This window comes from Cupressus sempervirens, chromosome 3, assembly GCF_028749045.1.
Source record: "Cupressus sempervirens isolate cs-2001-9-10 chromosome 3, ASM2874904v1, whole genome shotgun sequence".
In the NCBI taxonomy this organism is placed as follows: Eukaryota; Viridiplantae; Streptophyta; class Pinopsida; order Cupressales; family Cupressaceae; genus Cupressus; species Cupressus sempervirens.
Genome location: NC_143120.1, coordinates 274463576 through 274483140, shown reverse-complemented (window position 1 = coordinate 274483140; position 19565 = coordinate 274463576). Strand labels below are relative to the sequence as shown.

At 36.6% G+C, this 19565-nt stretch overlaps 1 protein-coding gene across 1 annotated transcript in view; it reads left to right on the top strand.

Moving 5' to 3' along the window:
- The window catches only part of LOC149566002 (Sugar isomerase (SIS) family protein), a 93556-nt gene extending 78191 nt beyond the window's left edge, over positions 1-15365 (top strand). The window contains exons 14-24 of the mRNA XM_089819456.1: positions 424-490; positions 605-661; positions 778-831; positions 932-1060; positions 13657-13720; positions 13809-13882; positions 14023-14076; positions 14180-14248; positions 14442-14531; positions 14638-14745; positions 14904-15365. Coding sequence (XP_089675582.1) covers positions 424-490; positions 605-661; positions 778-831; positions 932-1060; positions 13657-13720; positions 13809-13882; positions 14023-14076; positions 14180-14248; positions 14442-14531; positions 14638-14745; positions 14904-14957 — 820 coding nt within the window. The 3' untranslated portion in view covers positions 14958-15365. The remainder of the gene's footprint in view (positions 1-423; positions 491-604; positions 662-777; positions 832-931; positions 1061-13656; positions 13721-13808; positions 13883-14022; positions 14077-14179; positions 14249-14441; positions 14532-14637; positions 14746-14903) is intronic.
- The last annotated feature ends 4200 nt before the right edge of the window (positions 15366-19565 follow it).

Genomic DNA, 19565 nt, shown 5'->3' with positions numbered 1-19565 from the left:
ACTGAATTATGTGCTTTTCTCATTCTGCAACTAGTTAATATGACTAAATAGTAATAGGTTGTTGCCAAAGAAGAAAAAGTCATCTGCTACTCTCTTCTATGTTTTTCCATTGACAAATCAAATATACCCATATTTCTGGTCCCTGAGCACTATCAATAATTGATGGGTAATATAAACATTTTGCTAATGTACTGAGACAGAGATATAATAACATATGTTGTCCATTTGTATGAGATAAAACTATAAGCAAGATTGTTCTGGGCAGATAAAAAACAAAATGGCTGTGTGAACATGCAACAATCTTCCCATGGAATTTAAGTTAATCGGTTTTATATAGGTCAGTTGAACTGGGGTTGAATGTTCATAAAATATCAGTGATTCATCAATGCCACTGAACTCATGTATTGGAATCTGTGTATGAAGGTTCTTGGAAGGAGCACGGAGTATAGATCACCACTTCCACACAGCTCCCTTTCAAAAAAATATTCCCGTATGCCAGGATTCAAATAATTTGATTACACTAAACTTAGTAGATTCTGATGTGTTTCCTTTCACATAAATAGCATGCTCATTTTTAATGACCATAACTCTCACTTTATTTCAGGTTTTGCTAGGCCTTTTGAGTGTGTGGAATGTGTCCTTTCTTGGGTGTCCTGCTAGGGTAACGTTTGCAAGAGCCTGATATTTTTATTGTTTGTGAAAACTTCTTTCTTTACTTTTCTTAAATAATCTTTTTGTAAGCTAGAACGCTAACATTTTATGTTTTCTACTTCGCAGGCCATCTTGCCTTATTCTCAGTCTCTAGAGAAATTTGCACCTCATATACAACAGGTATACTTTGTTTTGCATGCAATGAATTACCTGCATCATACTTTTGCATGCTATAGATTTTATTATTTGATGTTGTCTTTGTGGTATTTAATAATTACAGCTCAGCATGGAGAGTAATGGGAAGGGAGTTTCCATTGATGGTGCCCCATTGCCTTTTGAGGCTGGTGAAATAGATTTTGGGGAACCTGGAACAAATGGGCAGCATAGCTTTTACCAGTTAATACATCAGGTATTTTTTGCCTTTCTTTAAGTTATTAAAGCATTGAAGATTTTCAAATTTACCAGGTTTGGAGGCTCTAGGTCAAATGTGGGTCTGGTTTGTACCGGGTCCAGGTCTGCTTGTGGTTTGAGATGTGTTCTGTATAGAGGAATTTCACTGTGAAAGCCAACAGTCAGTCATATTCGGAGCTGTTTATTGACGAAGGAGTTATAAACAAAATTTTAAGCCAATATTCATTCACCATTTTGTGATGCCCAATATTGAATCCTTACAATTACATCTTCCTCTTCCCAGCGATACTAGAAAATAAGGGAGAGGAACTTGAGGCTCTAGTCTTGGACTAAGTTGCCGATTTGGATGCGAAAATCGGGTGCACGACGTTTTTCTTTTTGATTTTGGATGTGTTTATATGCAAAGAAATTCAAGAAATATGGTACCTTGGCATATGCAAGGAGGTGCAATGGGATAGTCATCTTCTCCCAACAATGATGAATGATCATTTCTACCTAATGCAGAAGGCTTTACATTCTATGGGGTCATTGTCATGTGTTTGTATGGAAAGGTTTACCTTCTCTACCATGGTGTCCACGTCATCATACACATCCCCCAAGCGAGGTGAATCTTTATCAGCAAAGCGGAGCATAGTCATGATAGGGTTGGTGGGGTGATATCCAATACAAATTGCATACAAGCCCACCAACTGTCATCCAAGACCAAAGCCTTGACCTTTTGGGCCCTCTCTGAACTCAAAGCCTTCCATATACCCCATTGGCTAGAAATAACCATTTGGCTCAATGCCCCTTACACGTTGACATGTCATCTCATAACAATAGTATGAGAGGCAAATTGAGTCTCAGAAACCTAAGCAAGTTAACAATGTCAATAAATATAAAGAAAAGTCATATACAATTTGATAATTGAACATGAACACAAAACTTATTCAAATTAAATAAATAAAAGAAGTTGACTAATTACAATTTACCTTCAGCAAGTCCAATTTGGATATGGATTGTGACATGTGGTGGTTTGTCACAAACATTTGTATCTCCTCTCCCTCTTGGTATATTTGCTTCACCCAATCTATTTGGGTGCCAATTTATTGCATGACCAAGTTGAGGGAGTGTACGATGCATGGTGTCCAATAAATATGGTCATACCAACTCTCAACCAAAGCACCTATACCCCTACAATTTTTGGCATTGTCTGTAACCACCTGGACCACATTCTCACTACCTGCCACCTCTATGGACTCAATGAGAATTCTAGAATTGAACTGTGGATCCTTCACTTATTCACAATCAATCGCCCAACAAATATTGCCACTTTGGAGGACACCGCAATCACATTAATCAGTGACCAATTTCTTGTATCTTAACATCCAACAGACACAGTAGATATACCCAAAGTTTTCCACGAAGTTCTAATTGGTTGAAGAGCTTTCCTTATAGAAGTCTTCTCTTCTTGCAGTAGGAGTAGTACACACCTTTTCATACCCGGAACTAGTGTAATCAATCAATGCTTTATTGATTTTTGTCACCATTTCCTTCCAATATCAATCACTGCTTTATTGATTTCTGCCACCATTTCATTCTAATATGGTGATCTCACCAAGTTGAAAGGAAGACCATTAGCATAGAGGCAATGCGCAATGGCTTGATCAACAAGCTCTCTTGCCTCCATTCTAAATGCGATATCCAATGGACCTCTTTTGCGGGGATAACTTCTACTTCTTCATCTTCCTCTCCCGGTACAAGTACTTGCAAGAATGGATGTTTGGAGGATACAACAGGATTAATGGACAATTTCATCTTGTTCTTTCTGGTTGGAGGTTGATAGAATCTTTATTTTGATCTTTTATCCAAATAATTAGTAGCTTCTTGTTCTCTTGTAAATCCTACTAATTGTGCATTAGTCAACCCCTTTCAATCTTTGCTTCCTTTGCATATTTCCATTCCCTTTCCCTTACCAAAAGGGCCCACAAAATAAGTTTATGTGAGAATATGAGCTATTGAATGGTTTACTATGACATACATTGCATTACCAATGTATGACCCACCTCGAAACTCGTGACAATCTTGTGGTATGTGTCCACAATGGAGACCCTACATCAATTTTGAAGTTATCAGTTCCTTCACCTTGCCTTGCCATTGAATGTCGACACAGGTAGTGGCCATTCTTGCACAATACAATCTAATAAGAAAATAAATAGTTTAAATCATAAATAACCTATGAACTTCAAGCATACAAGTGCAAAAAAATGATACAAAATAATTAAAATAGATAGCTGAACTTGTTTCTCCATTTCTTTAAAATAAATGGAAAAGAACTTGTAAAAATTCTTCTTAAACTTGAAAAATTTCATCAAAATCTCAAAACAATTCAGTAAAGGAGTCAAGAATGGGATCTAGTGCTTATCTTAGATGCTTAGAACTCCTTTGTGGAAGCTTTCTCACACCCTATGAACTATCCTCTTTAAAAATTGTCACCTTGCCTTCAAAATGCCAAAATGGAGACCAAACAAGAAGAGAGCCCCATTACAAACAAAATGAGAAGAATAAAGAATGAATGACCTCCTTTAGGGTCGTTTTAGGGTTTAGGAGCAAGAAAGGGAATGAAATATAACAATTAACACATGTAAAAAGGTGTTTTGAGTAAATTTGAAAGCCCAAAAAGCATCAAAATTGACGTTGGACCTGCAGAAGCCTTTCGATGTGTCTAGATGCCCTACAAATGTGCGTAGGAAGTGCTTTTTGATCATCCAAATGCTCATGGAAGTGCATCCTTGCACACATCTGTCAGGCACCCAAAACACATTAAGAATTTGAACGCTTCCGCATCCGATTCCAATCATGCTTGCTACGCACCGGTAAGGTAGGTCCTAGAAGTTGAACATTGCATTGGACGTGACTGTGCCATCGCTCAATATCTATGATGATTTGTGTTGCTCGCCATTCATCCTCGATGTATCTCCTCCTGGCACTAGCAATGACTCCTTATTGTCCTCCTCCTCAATGTCATCCAATGTGAAATCCAATCCACCCCTCGTCCTCCTCAATAGCCTGCCTCTCTGGTGCTTCCCGTGCCTTTCTTATATGCAACTGAAGATTATATTGCACATAGACAAAGTCATTGATGTCCCTTTGGGCTATAACTTGTTTCTCTTCTTTGTGTGGATGGACTCAAATAAACTCCAATTGCACTCACAATGAGATGAGCTACAAGGCTAACACAATATTCTGAGAACAAATTTCTACAGATGTGGGGTATTTTTACCCCAACTTTACCACTAGGCATCTACAAAATAAAATATTGAGAAGTTAGAAAGGAAAGAGAAGAGAATACATAATTTAGCTATGGGAAAACTTGCAAATGTTTTACCTAGGGTTTGAGTGCCTCTTGCTCTCTTTGCTAGCTTAGAAGAGAATAATTTACCCGATGGTTCCACATAGATTTGTTGTTTGGTCACAACAAGATCTCTCTCTGCAATACTGGGTATCATCCTTTGAATTCATACAAAGAGGCTCTCCATGACGTCTCCATTAGGATGTAAAAAAGAATCATCGAATTTGAAATAGGGGTTGAGGAAGTACCCTACTGCACGAATGGGCTGTTGGAGCTAAGTGTTTCACCTCTCAGTAATTTCCCAATGGGGTCATATTTGAGTCTATCCCCTTGTAGTAATCTTTTATAGACTCCTTGGCTTCATAAAGACAACCAATTGGGGTTTGATCCCCATCTACCAAACGCTAAAATAGCTATGATTGAAAAAAAAAATGCAAATTAATTTACAAAAGGATTTAGTAATGAAGCTTGTAAGTTACAAATCAATAATGAGAGACTTGAATCAAGAATACTTAAAAATTCAAGTTTTAAAGTTACCTTCACAATCTCAAAAGCCTTGTCCAAAAAATTATTTTCAAAGACTATGCGCATGGCAACCTCTTCTTCAACCTTCTTTGATTAAGTTGAGCCGAGCTATGGTTGTCTCAAGAAGCCAATGTACCAATAATGCTTTGCAATGTCAAGAAACTTGTCGCAAACCTTGTGATAGCGGGTCTCACCAAATCTTTCTCATGAGTGTGTTGTCTCATCAAATGTAGAACCCAAGGGTGACTGTGGATATACTTTGTGATTTGCCTTGAATCTTCGACAATTGGAGTCACTCAATCAAGTTTTCCTAAGTTCTCCAAAAGAAGGTGAAAGAGGCGTTGCACAAGGTGCCCAAAAAAGAGTGGGGTGCCTCTCTTAGAGGATTCTACTTGGCATATTAGTAAAATTAATCAATAATTAGTTTCCATATTTTACCTCAACACTAAATTAAATATCACTTATTAACATTTATTCATATGCAACATAAAATTACTTATTGCCACATATGTTGTTGCATTATTTGTGATTATTTACAACACATCTTGTACTCCACTTGCATGACAACATTCTCCAACATTAATGTCAATGTTTGTAAATTTTTGATATTGTTGGAGACATCAACTGATTACTAAAACACCACATTGTACTTCCAAGTAACCAAAAAATTAATAATTGTCCAATTTATTCCATCTATCCGCCCATCAAAAAGAATGTTGCAGCCAAATTTACTCTACTCTTGTTTTTGATCCACCACAACTCTTGCCCTATCAATCACATTTACGAGCAACCTACAAGAACAAAGTGAAATCAAGTCTTACTAAACAATTTTGATTTAATAAACATGAAAAAATAATTAAAATTAAAAAATGAAATCAAGTGGATTCTGACTATTTACTAACCTCCCACCCAAGTCCTCGTGAGAAGGGGCCTTTTACCCTTTTCTAGAAATTGTCATTATGGTCACCAAATTTAACCAAGAGGGACTTTCAACCACACACAATGGGAAACCGTTGAAATACCAAAATCAGCACATGCAATTTCTTCTTTCTCATGTCCCTCCTTGTTCCATCCAGTGACCTCTAATAATGGTTGTGTTCGAGGTGTGTTCCTAGGCACAAAATAACTGCCCATCTTTGATGGTGATGGTGGTGAAGAACTAGACACTCTATTAGAAGAAGCAAAAGCGCTAAAGGAGGAGGCACTCTGTTTGTGGATGCACGAGCTACAAAGAGAGCCTACTATGCTCTTGAGTGTTGCTTCTTCTTCAATGTCAATTGGAGCACCTTGAGTTTCAGCTATGGCCGCCCTCATGGCTAATCTTATCCTTCGCAATTTTTTCTCTTCCCCAACTACAAGGCATTAACAAATCTTTTTATCTCTTCTGTATTTTTGTCACATGGATTTGTATCATCCTTCCTAATGCTTGCAAGGTGGTATTAGAGGCAGTTCATGCTTCTAGAAATCACTCTCACATTATGTAAATCAACTTCCTAGGCTCATCCAATGCTTCATAGGCATACCTCCATGCCTTATTCCTAGCATTTTTTAGTTCAAGTACCTATATATCCAAAAGGGCATGGTGTTAGTGGCAACACTTCCTCAGAATTTGCCATGCTGATTAAATGGTTAATTGCTGCCCTACACATAGAAATAAAAAACACAAAGCAAATATTTTAGTTAAACAATTAAACAAAGTTAGAAACTATCTAAATTAGTTTAAATACTTTTAGACATCATTCAAAGTTAAAAAAAAAAAACAATTTGCTAAGATTTGATATTCTAATAAAACTAGATATACTTGAAAAAAGTGTAGAATATTGTTCTAATGATTCAAAATCATTTCTAACTACTTAGGAATGATTTTGTTTACAATTTAGATACAACAAAACAAGAATAGAATGCTTTTAAAAACATAAAAACAAACTCAACAAACCTACTTGGGAATGTGATTTTTTTTAAAAAATCGGGTTGAAATCCACCTTTAATCCACTTGAATCCACTTCCAATACTTTGCAATCACCTAGCAAGGGTTTGGAAGCCCACTTTCGTCCTTCGCTCACAAGTCAAAATGCTGCAAACAAAAATTAAAATGAAAATTTGCTGTTTTTTTTTCTTTGTTTTAACTTTGTGAAACAGGTGCGAGTGAGTTTTTTGTTAAAAACTAGTTGAGTTAAGCATTGAATTTTTTCTCTGAATTACTCGCCACTCAATAAGACTTGGCGATTAATCACCTTTTGGCGATTGCTCGGTGAATGTCCCCACCATGATGATATACATACATATATATAGTTTTGTACTAACAAACCCATACCCCATTTGAAAATTTTGCCATATCAGTGATTCGGTTCTTGGAAACCATATCTGAACCCAAAATCGAACCGGCAACTTAGAAGATTTTGCACATGTTTCAAAACATTTAAGAGGTTTTCCATTTTAATTCACTAGATATGGTGTTTAAGCAAGGAAAGTTTGACAGTGCTAAAGATGATGTCTGCACCTATCAAATGATTGCTTTGGTGTTTTCAAATATAATCTCAACCACTATGTTCTCCTATTAGGCAGATGCCATTACTTAGTTTTAGTCACTTTTTTATGTCCAATTCAGTGTAAATAATTCCTGATAGCTTAATTCTAAGCCAATAGGATACTCACTGTATTAGTATTTGTTTCCAACACTTGCTATTTTGAAATTCTTTGATGTATGTTGTTAAAAATGTGCTCCAAAACTTGCACAACTAGCATGTATAAAGTGTACGACATTTGGCTCAATGAGAGACATTGGCACACTTTTGAAGTGATTTCATTTTACATGCAATTTTCGTCTATGTTAGGTGAGAGTGTAACAGTTCTTTGGATTGAATATAGAGGATAAAACGTTCAATATGCCCTGAATGCTAGATTTCCAACGACACATTTAATATGGGCTATCAATTATTTGAGCTAGACCTTGCAAATGAAATGTCTCTAGTTTGTTTTCCCTACAGTATTTGAGTATTCTTTTGGCTTTAATTGTCTTTTGTCATGTCCTTTTTCCTTTTTAAAAGCTCTTGCTCAGGTTAGTGTAACAACTATAAAGGCCATCAGGAATCGTATAAATATATTTCTGTCTCAGAGTTTACTATTGGAAATTATCAATGAAACATGGGGATGCACACTAGGCCCAAAACCCAGGAGTACCCGGTGCGGAGATGTCCCCAAGACGGGTACTTGGTGCACCCAAGCACCCCCACCGCCACACAAGTGTTGTTGCACTGCTTGGGTGCTTGGGTACTTGTGTGTTTGGGTGCTTCACCCGCTCTGTTAAGAGGAACAAAATCACCTCTAATTGGGTGCTCAGGTGCTACACCCACTATGTTATGAACAAACTTATGTCTAAGAGAACAGAGAAGCTTGTTGTACACATTGTCTTGCATATTGTAAATCGCAAGACACGTGTACAAAGAGAGCCTAGCAGCATGATGGGATGTAGAGGCAGAGGATCTATCTAATATTGATGAGGATGAGATTGCATCAGAAAGAGATGTAGGGTTGGTTGTGTTCTTTTTGCGGAACTTGAGCGTGAGAGAGTCCAGTAGTTCAAGTGATGAGTACTTTGGCTTGGGGGATGCTTAGAGGCTTCCCATCACTGCATTTTGTCATTTTGACATTGTTTTGTACTCATTTTGATATTGGTCGTGATTCAAATCATGCATAATGCTACTCATTGTAATCATCTTTATTGTTATGATATAATTAATATTTGATAGAAGTGATATAAATCCTATTTGCTGATTATTTGGATTTCTATTTGAATCAGAATATATGAATGTTACTATTGGGTATGTAGTATGTTCAATGGTTCTAGTTTGTGTTTTGGTATGTTATACTGAAACATCATTTCATAGCTAGCATTTCACGTTCTATATGTATAGTATGCACCCCCCCTCCCCCTCCCACCTTGTTTCTCATCCTGATGCCTCCCCCAGCTGGAGTTACACTGGAAATTATCTTCTATCATAGAATACTTGAAATTGAAATTATGGTAGTTTTTTTATTAGCCTCACATGAGTAACAAGTCCATTTCTTTTCAAAACATTGTATTGAGGCCTTTCAGAATTGAGTAATAAAGGGAAATGTTTTTGAGTGATCAACCTAGAAGTCAACTATGTAATTGAATCAACGGGTCGAGTCACTTGTGGACCACTGGATTTTGGTATTAGATATATAACATATATACATATGCAAATGTCCTACACCCATAAGGTGAGAGTTAAAAATATAATGCAATTAGAAATACAAATTTAATATGTTTTATTATTTTTATTTTGTTTTTACTTTTTTAATTCTCTCATCGTGAGGACTGCAAATTAAAATTTAATATGTTTTGTTATTTTTATTTTGTTTTTACTTTTTAAAGTCTCTCATCATGAGGACTGCAAAACGGCTTAAGTATTGCCTCAAAGGAAGCCCTGAACATGAGGTGTCCAGACAACAGTCTGAAATCGGATTACATGGCTCAATAACGTCAGGTTTGGGTGTGTCCCTCACCTGCATAACATGTGTGTGTTTATCTGCGGTACAACCTTAAATCTGTTGGATTGTAGGGATCTAGTATAGAGTACCATTTGTGGACCCACTAGGTCTTAGTAGGTGCCTCTGTATTAATAATTATAAAACATAAATAAATATGTATGTATACAAATATCATATATACACACTACAAGAAAACATTAATATCAATTTCTGTTTGTAATTATATTATCTTTATTTTTTCATTACAAGGACTGCAAGAGGCCGGAGTTGACTCAGAGGCAGTCGCATGCATTGAGCATGCAATAAACAGTCAAAAGTTTTGTTTATATTGTCCAAAGATATGCAAATTTTCTGTTGATGTGGGTTCTGTTCCACTACAACATATAAAATTGAATACTTGGTGTCCCGGGATGAAACACCAAATCTCCAGTTCTCTCCTGGATAAAGCCATTTCTTTAGTAACTTTAAGGTTCCTTTCGAATGTGAATACTGGCTCAGTTGAAATGATATGTTTTGCTGGTATCATGATGGGACTGTTTTCTAAGAGTTGACAATTTGATTTGATTGATTTGGCTTCATAATGTGTGGCAAAATATAGGTGTAATCGCCAACTTATAAAAGCGGCTTAAATTTAAGCCTGTGAATTTAACTACTTCTACCTTTATCTAAGGATGCAAGAAAGAGTGAATACAGTCAGACTTTACCAGATGCAGTCTTGTCATTGACTTCACACACCCAGTGCAAGCTTCTAAGGTATATTCAAATGATTTTCTAATCAATACCATCTCCTTAATCCCATCTCTGGGTGCAAATCAATGTTCAAGTATGGGTTGAAGGTAAGCGCATATAAACATCATTTATCCATGTTAATATACTTAAAGGTCCTAGATTACTGAGGGAGGGGGGGAGGGTTGTGAGTCAGTATTCCACTAAATTCATTTTTAACCACCACTTCACAAAACTGATTAACCAATATCAGATCTAACATATATCTATGCATCTATTCATTCCATGTTAACTTGTCAAACTATCAAGACATGTCAAACTATCAATGTGACAACTAAAAAAAGCATCCATACATGTAACACAGTAACACCAGTATTTTTATCATGAAAACCCTTGATTGGAGGGAAAACCATGGCGGGAATTAATACCCACAAATATTTCTCACTCTTCTGAAATTCGCCCTGTTAAAGGCTTGGCCCTATTAGGAGCTTACAATGATGCCCAGATAAGGGCAGATCCTGTTAGGAGTTGCTGGGTTAAGGGTTTACCTCAGACTTGTTAAGATTGTTAACCTGTCAGGAGCAACCTTGTTAACCAGAACAGGTTGGCCCAGAAAAGCCAATGACATTTATTCAGTAATTATCATTTACTAATATTACTTAATAAGATATTACACCAAATAATTGGGTGCTATCTAGCACCACTAATCAGGGAGGCTGGCAAACAGTTTTAAAATGGGCTCATTACAGTCATCCTATTCCATATTTGCTTGCCCTCAAACAATTTCAGCCTGAAATGTTAAAATATCTCCACCCCTTCCTGGGTTGCATCCTCAATCAGTAGACCTTTCCATTTTAATACATAAGAATAATCTTACTTCTCAACCTCTTCTGATTCGCATTCAACACAGTTTCAGGGTCTAGGATAAATTTGCCTTCATCATCAGGTGGTAGTAGCCCTTGTGAAGGACCAATTTGTTTGCCAAGGGCTTTCTTGAGACACAAAAATGGGATATATTATGAATTCTGCCAACTCCATTCCCTTTGATAGAAGATTGCCTATAGGGTTGCACCCTTGAAAACACCATGTCACCATCCTCAAAAACCCTCTCAGTTCAGTGCCTATCAACATATATCTTTATCTGTTTTGGGCCTACTGCAAGTTCTCCTTGAGAGATGTCAGGATTCCTCAAACTATAATGGGCAAGCAGATATTTTGATCAAATGGATAGAGGGCTACATAAGTAACCATATAGAGGGTGGCAAACTATTTGGGTCAGGTGGTTGCATTCCAGGGAATAGTAGTACAACACGTCTCATCACATGTCAATTGGTATGGCTCCCTTTAAGGCACGTAATGCTTATGCAGTTACTTCATTTGTGCATATAATTCTTACAGGTAGAGTTCCAAGAGCTAAAGATGTGGTACAAAAAAGTATGAATATCCTGAAATATCTCAAGGAGAACTTGCAGTAGGCCCAAAACAGAAAAGTTATACATTGATAGGCACTGAACTGAGAGGGGTTTTGAGTTGGTGACACGGTGTTTTCAAGGTTGCAACCCTATAGGCATTCCATCAAGTTGAGAAGCTTAAGGCATGTCACAATGGACCCGACAAGATGGTGAGGAAGATTGGTGAGGTAGCTTATGAGCTGGAATTCCCAGCTAACAGCATAATTCATAATATATTCCATTCTCGTGTCTTAAGAAAGCCCTTGGCAAACAAATCACTCCTTCACAAGGGCTACCACCACCTGACGATGAAGGCAAATTGATCCTAGACCCTGAAACCGTGTTGAATGTGAGGGAGAAGAGGTTGAGAAATATGATTATTCTTGTGTATATGGTAAAATGGAAAGGTCTACTGATTGAGGATGCAACCTAGGAAGGGGTGGAGATATTTGAACATTTCCATCTGAAATTTTTTGAGGGCAAGCAATTATGGAATAGGGCTGTAATGAGCCCAATTTAAGGTTGGTTGGCCAGCCTTCTTTGATTAGTGGTTCTAGATAGCACCCAACTATTTGGTGTAATATCTTATCAAATAACTATTAAATAAAAAATATTAATAAATGATTAGTATTAAATGTATGTCATTGGCATTTTTGGGCCAACCTGTTCTGGTTAACCCGTGTTGGTTTCGCTGGCTGGGTAGACATTTGCCAAATCAAGTATTTATACAGGTAGCAAGGACGAAACAGGCATCACAGTATTTCCATTGTTCTTGCATTAAATGACTGCCCAATGTTTAGACACTTACCTGAGTAGCTACATGTGGTAGGATGCAGCCCCTACCATATTACTATTTGCATTTCATTGTTTAATAATTAATTACTGTGCATTATTAATCCTTACGTAGTTGACCTGGTACCTGCACTGAATCGCATTACTATACAGAATTGGAATAAAATGGAGTCCTTGGGGAAACATTAGGAGTTGCAGATCCTGTGACAGCTTCAGAAGAATCACAGAGGTTTTGCTCATTTGGTATATGAAAGAGAAGAAGACTATATTGACTTGTGCTTGTGCCTTTAAATGCAAGGACCTGAACGCAGTTATGAACAACATTGCTGCAGGTCGGGGGCACTGTGTTGAAAGATTTAGGATCAATCAACTCTTCTCCTGCTATCCTATGGAGGCCACCTATACATCTGAGCTGACATTTACACCAGCAACAAATTCAGACTTATCTGTATGTATGCTGACAAATAGACAGATTATTGTATGTTCTTGATAGCCAAAGAATACCTAAATATTATCCAGATGTGTACTGAGGTTATATGAGGTTGAACTGGTGATTTGTATGGAAGAGAATACCATCTGAGATGATATCTTGAACCTGCTTGTTAATTCTGAGCTGTTTGGTTAATGTTTATCTGAAAGTTTGAATTTGAGTTTACATGATTTTCTTTTCTAATTTGGAGTTACTACTTTAATTCATTTGCTGTTAAGAATTGCAAGCAGGTATATTCAAGGCAGGGACATTAAAGTGGTATCAGAGCGTATCACTTAAAGTTAAAACATAAATTTGCAGAAGGTTTCATAAATATTAGCAGTCCCATATTACTAGGGACATTACACGAATTCATCTCTTTGTCATTCAAGTACCTTGAACTTTGAAGCTTATATGGATTACGTATCTGTAGAAAACAGTACAACATGGAATCAAAGGCTGAGTGTCATATCATATCATGCTTGAAATTTTGACATACACTCATTTTGCAGTTGATATTAGTGTTTCAGAATCATGCAGCCCCAAATATTATTTCTGCTGGATATTAAAAGAATAGATATTAACAGTACACTAGCTTTTGCATTGTAATCTGAATGATGTAAAAGTAGCTTTTCCAAAAGATTGATGACTTTTTCTTTGAATGATATGAAAATCTCTTTAAGTACTTGATTTGGCAGATTGTTTTAATTTTTATTAGTTTTTCTTCTGATGATTATGATTTTTGGGAATACTGTTAAACTGACACATTATTCTGCAATGTTCAGGGTCGGGTGATTCCTTGTGATTTTATTGGTATTATCAATAGTCAGCAGCCAGTGTATTTGAAAGGTTGTTTGTCACACTTTTGTATTTCAAGAATTGGCAATTTAGGATTTGATTCAGTTTTAAAGTTTTAGCATAAAAAATGTAATTGCAGGTGAAGTTGTGGATAACCAGGATGAACTTATGTCTAATTTCTTTGCACAGCCAGATGCTCTTGCATATGGGAAGGTAGCCTTTTCCAATTGGCACCTTGAATACAAATTTTCTTTGCTGCCTTTTAAATTTCATATAAGGATGCTATGGACTTCTATATATAGAAATTTCTGAAATTATGGTGAAGTTTGAGTGTAAATTTCAATTTTTGGCAGACCGCAGAAGAGTTGAAGAATGAGAAAGTTCCTGATAATCTGATTACACACAAGGTATATTTGCATCTTATTGAGATCCGACTTTGGTTTGTTTAAAGATAATTGATCTACCGTCTAAATAAGATTTGGTTAATAATCTTAATTTGGTTTCATGCAGACATTTTCTGGTAATCGACCATCACTTAGCATCTTATTACCATCATTGACAGCATACAATATAGGCCAGGTTGGTTGAAGAATATTATTCTGATGTTTTAGATCCTTCAAATTTTGAATTGGATTTGTTGCATGATCGACTCTAATAAATACTTCTACCTAACTAGTCTTGATTTTTATCAGAGTAGATCTAGTCTTGATATTTACGTTGAGATTTCAGGATATTTCTCTGGTCTAACGATAGACTTTTGCGTACACTTCAGTTGCTAGCAATGTATGAACACAGGATTGCAGTTGAGGGTTTTATTTGGGGCATTAATTCATTTGATCAATGGGGCGTTGAACTAGGCAAGGTGTAATCAAAGTCTCTATTTGACTTATCATTAATAGTTTTGTAACACAGGAAGCAAGAGAATCTGAGTATATAATTGCAAATACTATGTTACTTGCTTTTTGCAGTCATTGGCATCTCGAGTCCGTACCCAACTGAACCTTGCTCGTACTCCAGGAAAAGCAGTGGAGGGTTTTAACCACAGTACGACTGCCTTGATGAATCGATACCTAAAGGTAATGAGGACCTATATCATGTTCTTTAGTCTTTATCTCATAGAGAAATGGAAATGTATTAATTATTAGAACAGTGCTGTTGAAATTTTGATTTGATTTGATTTGCATACATATCACATTCATGGGCCACCTCATCTAACAAATTTTTAACATGATAGGAAAAATCTCCTATTCCCTCTGAGTCGTGTGACTTGCTTCCTTCGAGTGTATAGTGCGAACTTGTTGACCTGTTTAGTACTGGTCGGTATGAGCAACATTTTTGCATTTATATGTACAATGAAGAGGATTTAGAACCCCCAGTGATGTAAGTTGACTGGTTGATATTTGTGCAATCAGATTCACATTAGTTGTTTTATCTAAAAATACAGTATGCTAATATTTTATTTGAAAATAAGGTGTGATTCCCAAGAAGGGAACCTACCAAAACCATTTCATATTATCAGAAATGTGTTCTAGTTGTCTTAAAAGCATCCTCTTTGTTATGTTTCTCAAGTATGTCAAATATTTGTCATCTTTGATTTTGTTGCCTCACCAGATGTAATAATGCCAGGCAATAAAATTCACATGCTAAACATGAATTGTAGACTTCTAGATCTATGTCAAATCATTTGATTAATCCACTGCATGTGGTCTGTTATTTTATTTTTTCATGAAAACTTAGTTTAACAATTCTAGTTCATGTTACCATTGATCTCTTATAATCTGGTCAGATAGTTTTAAATTCTTTAGATAGGCTATAGCTACACAGCTGCACTTTCTAAAAGGCAGCCTGAACTATTAGATGCACTCTTGCATGGGATTTCGTGTATGCAAGGTTTGGCCTTTAATATGGGTTGGAAAGAGCATTGGATGTTGTCGCATGTTTCTAGTTTGGAAGAGCATAGAGAACCTGTCTTACTTTATCTTCAAGAGGAGCTATAAATTGTTTAGTTCATCTCACTAATATCTGATTATTTGGTCCAAGTTATAAAGCTTTTTAGTGAAGTGTTCATTTTCCTTTTTTGTTATTATAATAAGTGTTTGATGAATAATCCCTTTCTATTAATTATAATATTCAAATTACATATTCACAAGAAAAGGGCCGGGGATACAAAGATCACTTTGCGAGAGTTCACACGGTCAAAGGCCGGAAATCTAACAACTATTCGTAAAACAAAACCAAATCTAGCCGAGGGAGGAGGATCATCGCAATCATCAAAACCCCATATATCAATGGGATTGGTGGGTGGCTGAGGAGAGCCTATTTGTCATCAACAACAACTTATTTATCTTTATTTTCCTCTCCCTTTGCTCTGGGAGGCAAGATCCCCAAATCCAAGCAGGGGAATGACCACTTCAGAGCTCTACTGGAGGAGGGCCAATCATAAACAATAGGAGCAACAGGAGGAGCAATTGGGGACCAACTAGAGCCCCATCATAGAGAAGCTGAGCGGCAACGTCGACCATCAAAACCACCGCTAGGAAAAAAGCAAGGAGCCTACGAACGTGGTGTTTGGGAGTGGCAAGAAGAAGAACTACGACCACGAGGCAGAATGTGATCCATGGAAACAAAGTTTGGTGGCACCTGGCAACTGTGCATGGCATGTAACTCCAATGGATAAGCAACTCTTGAAGAATGGCCACTTCCAGCGCAACCTTGTCAGTTTGTACTTGAATCTATGCCATGACATTGTTACATATACAAGCCTTAGTGTACATAGAAACATTGATATCCAGAAAATTGTGAGTTAACAAAACAACATTTCTATCTTTCGTAGAGTTAGGACGATATTGTTCAGTTGCCTCCTACCCCTGAGAAGACTGAAGAGAAAGACCATGTTGGGTCTAATGATGAGGAGAGCTCTAGTAGCTCCGATAGTTCAGAAGAAGAGGAAGAACAACCTCAACCTCAGCACTTGAGGAGATCCACGAGAGTAAGAAAGCAACTAGAAAGGTTTGGTTATTCTATTTTAGATTCCAGTTGTGCTTTTTCTTTGATTACTAACACTAATGAGCCTAGATCTGTGAAAGAGGCTTCGAATATGGAAAATGCAGGTTCCCGGATTGAGGTCATGGATGATGAGATGGCTTCATTGGATAAAAACAAAACTTGGGACTTTGTACCTTTGCCTAAAGGACGAAAACCTATTGGTAGCAAATGGGTGTTCAAGAAGAAATTTTGTGCAGATGGAAGTGTTGAAAGGTAGATTGGTTGTGAAGGGGTATTCATAGGTAGAGGGAATAGATTATGGTAAAATATTCTCTCTTGTTGCAAAGTTGACATCCATTAGATTTTTGTTATCTCTTGCTGCATCATATGATTTAGAGATAGAACAGATGGATGTGAAGACAACTTTCCTTGATGGTGATTTGGAGGAAGAGATTTATATGTCACAACTTGAGCACTACATTGTTAAAGGTAAAGAATCTTTGGTTTGCAGATTAAAGAAGTCTCTGTATGGTTTGAAACAATCTCCTAGGATGTGGTACCTTAAGTTTGATGCCTTTGTGTTGTTAATTGGATTTGTAAGATCGAAATCAGATCATTGTGTTTACTTCAAAGTTGAAAATGATCTCCTTATTGTTGCATTATATGTTGATGATATGTTGTTGTTTGGGAAGGGTAAGGGTATGATTTCTGATTTTAAATCTTAGTTGTCAGCACAGTTTGAGATGAAAGATCTGGGGCAGCAAGGTACATCTTGGGTATGGAAATCAGTAGAGATAGATCTAACAAAAAACTTTGGTTGAGTTAGAGTAAGTATGTGAAGTCTGTGTTGGAAAGGTTTAGCATGGTGGATTGTAGACCATCATGTGTTCCTATTTCTATGGGAACAAAATTATCTATAGATGATTGTCCAAAATCTCTTAGTGAGGTGGAGGACGAGTAGAGTACCTTATGCTAGTGCAGTTGGCAGTCTTATGTATGTTATGGTCTGTACTAGACCAGACATTGCCCAAGCAGTGGGAGTTCTAAGCCGGTTTATGGCTAATCCTAGATGAGTACATTGGGATGCAATTAAGCGAGTATTTAGATATTTGAGGGGTACATCAGATTACTCCATTTGCTATCATGGTAACTTTTCTGGAGCTTTGCATTCAGTTTGTATTCGTGGGTTTGTGGATTCAAATTGGGCAGGTGATATTGATAGCAAGAGATCCACCAGTGCTTATGTGTTCACTATGTTTGGTGGTGCCATCAATTGGATGAGTAAGCAACAACCTATGGTTGCTTTGTCCACTACAAAAGCTGAGTACATGGCTACTACTCATGCTTGTAAGGAAGCCAATTGGCTTAGGAGATTGTGTTTTGATATTAGTGTTGATGCAGAACAAATTACTATTTGTTGCGACAGTGAGAGTGCTATTTGCCTTCCAAAGAATCCAACTTTCCATGCAAGAACGAAGCACATTGATGTGCAGCTTCACTTTGTGAGAGATATGGTGGAAGATGGATAGGTAAATTTGGAGAAGGTAGATACTATAAAGAATGTTGCAGATGCATTGACGAAACCACTGGGCACAGAGAAGTTCAAATGGTGTTCAGAGTCTATGGGCCTTTCGGCTTATAGTGGTTAGTTCCTATTATGTTCCTGTTGCTCTTACAAGGTATTCGACAAGTGGGAGAATGTTATGAATAAGGTGTCTCAACTTGGATAATTCCTATTATTATTATTTGTTTTGTAAATGTATTTTTTGCAAATAATGTAATTAAGTGTGAGTGTACATGTCTAGTTGGCATGTTGACGTGTCACTCCACTTGCATGTGTCGACATCTTGAATTGTGTGTAAGGAAATCATGACTGAAATAGTTATGATGGATTCTTATGACGCGTAAGAGTTATCTTTGGAAGATTTAACTGTGTAAGGAAATTATGACTGAAATGGTTATGACGGATTCCTATGATGCATAAGAGCTATCTTTGAAAGATTTAATTGTGTGTAAGGAGATCATGACTGAAACGGTTATGACATATTCTTATGACGCGTAAGAGCTATTTTTAGAAGTTGCCCTAAAAAAATGGAAAGCGCATTATATAAGCACTTTTAGTGCTGTATATAAAAAAAGAGTGAATAGTGTATTCTTGGTAGCTACTGGATAAGTCTTTCGTGTCCTGAAAGAACTTGCATTGCAAGTGTGTTGTAACCTTCGTGTTGAAGATAATACATTGTGCAGGTTTTGGAGGGGTGGGGTTGTTTTACCAAAAGGTTTTTCTCCATTAGCATATCTCTGTGTTTTTGTTTTCTTTCTCTATCTATTTTCTGTATTCATGGTTGGCTGCAATATTGTTGTTTACATAATATCGAATCTAAAATTGTAAGGATTTAAACAGATTTTGCACAATACTTTCCTTAAGGGATTAGTGTAGGAAGCTGTTTCCGCACTTGATTTTCCTTACAGATGAAGTTTATGTGGATTATTTTCTGTAGAAAATTCAAATCATGATATGATGAGTTGGACATTTAAATGGTGATCATTTGTGGATGAAATCTTAGCAATATTATTCACCAATAAACATAAATTATGTTTAATTTTTTTAGAAGAATTATATATTTCCCTAAGAAGACATTTCAACAATCTTTTTTTTTTCCAACGTATAAGTATAGAAAATGACTCAATACCTTGTTGACAACAAAGTCATAAGGAATGCATAAAAACCAACACCAAAAATATATCTAGTTCATCTTCCATGGCCAATGTAGTTGGTATAAAGAGAAGATCTAGATAGTATGAAAGATAACCTTGCATTCTAATATATACCCACGCGCTAGTTGTTATATTGATAGTTTAGCATTCTCCAATGCCAAAGTTGTGTTATCCATAATTTTATTTGAATGCT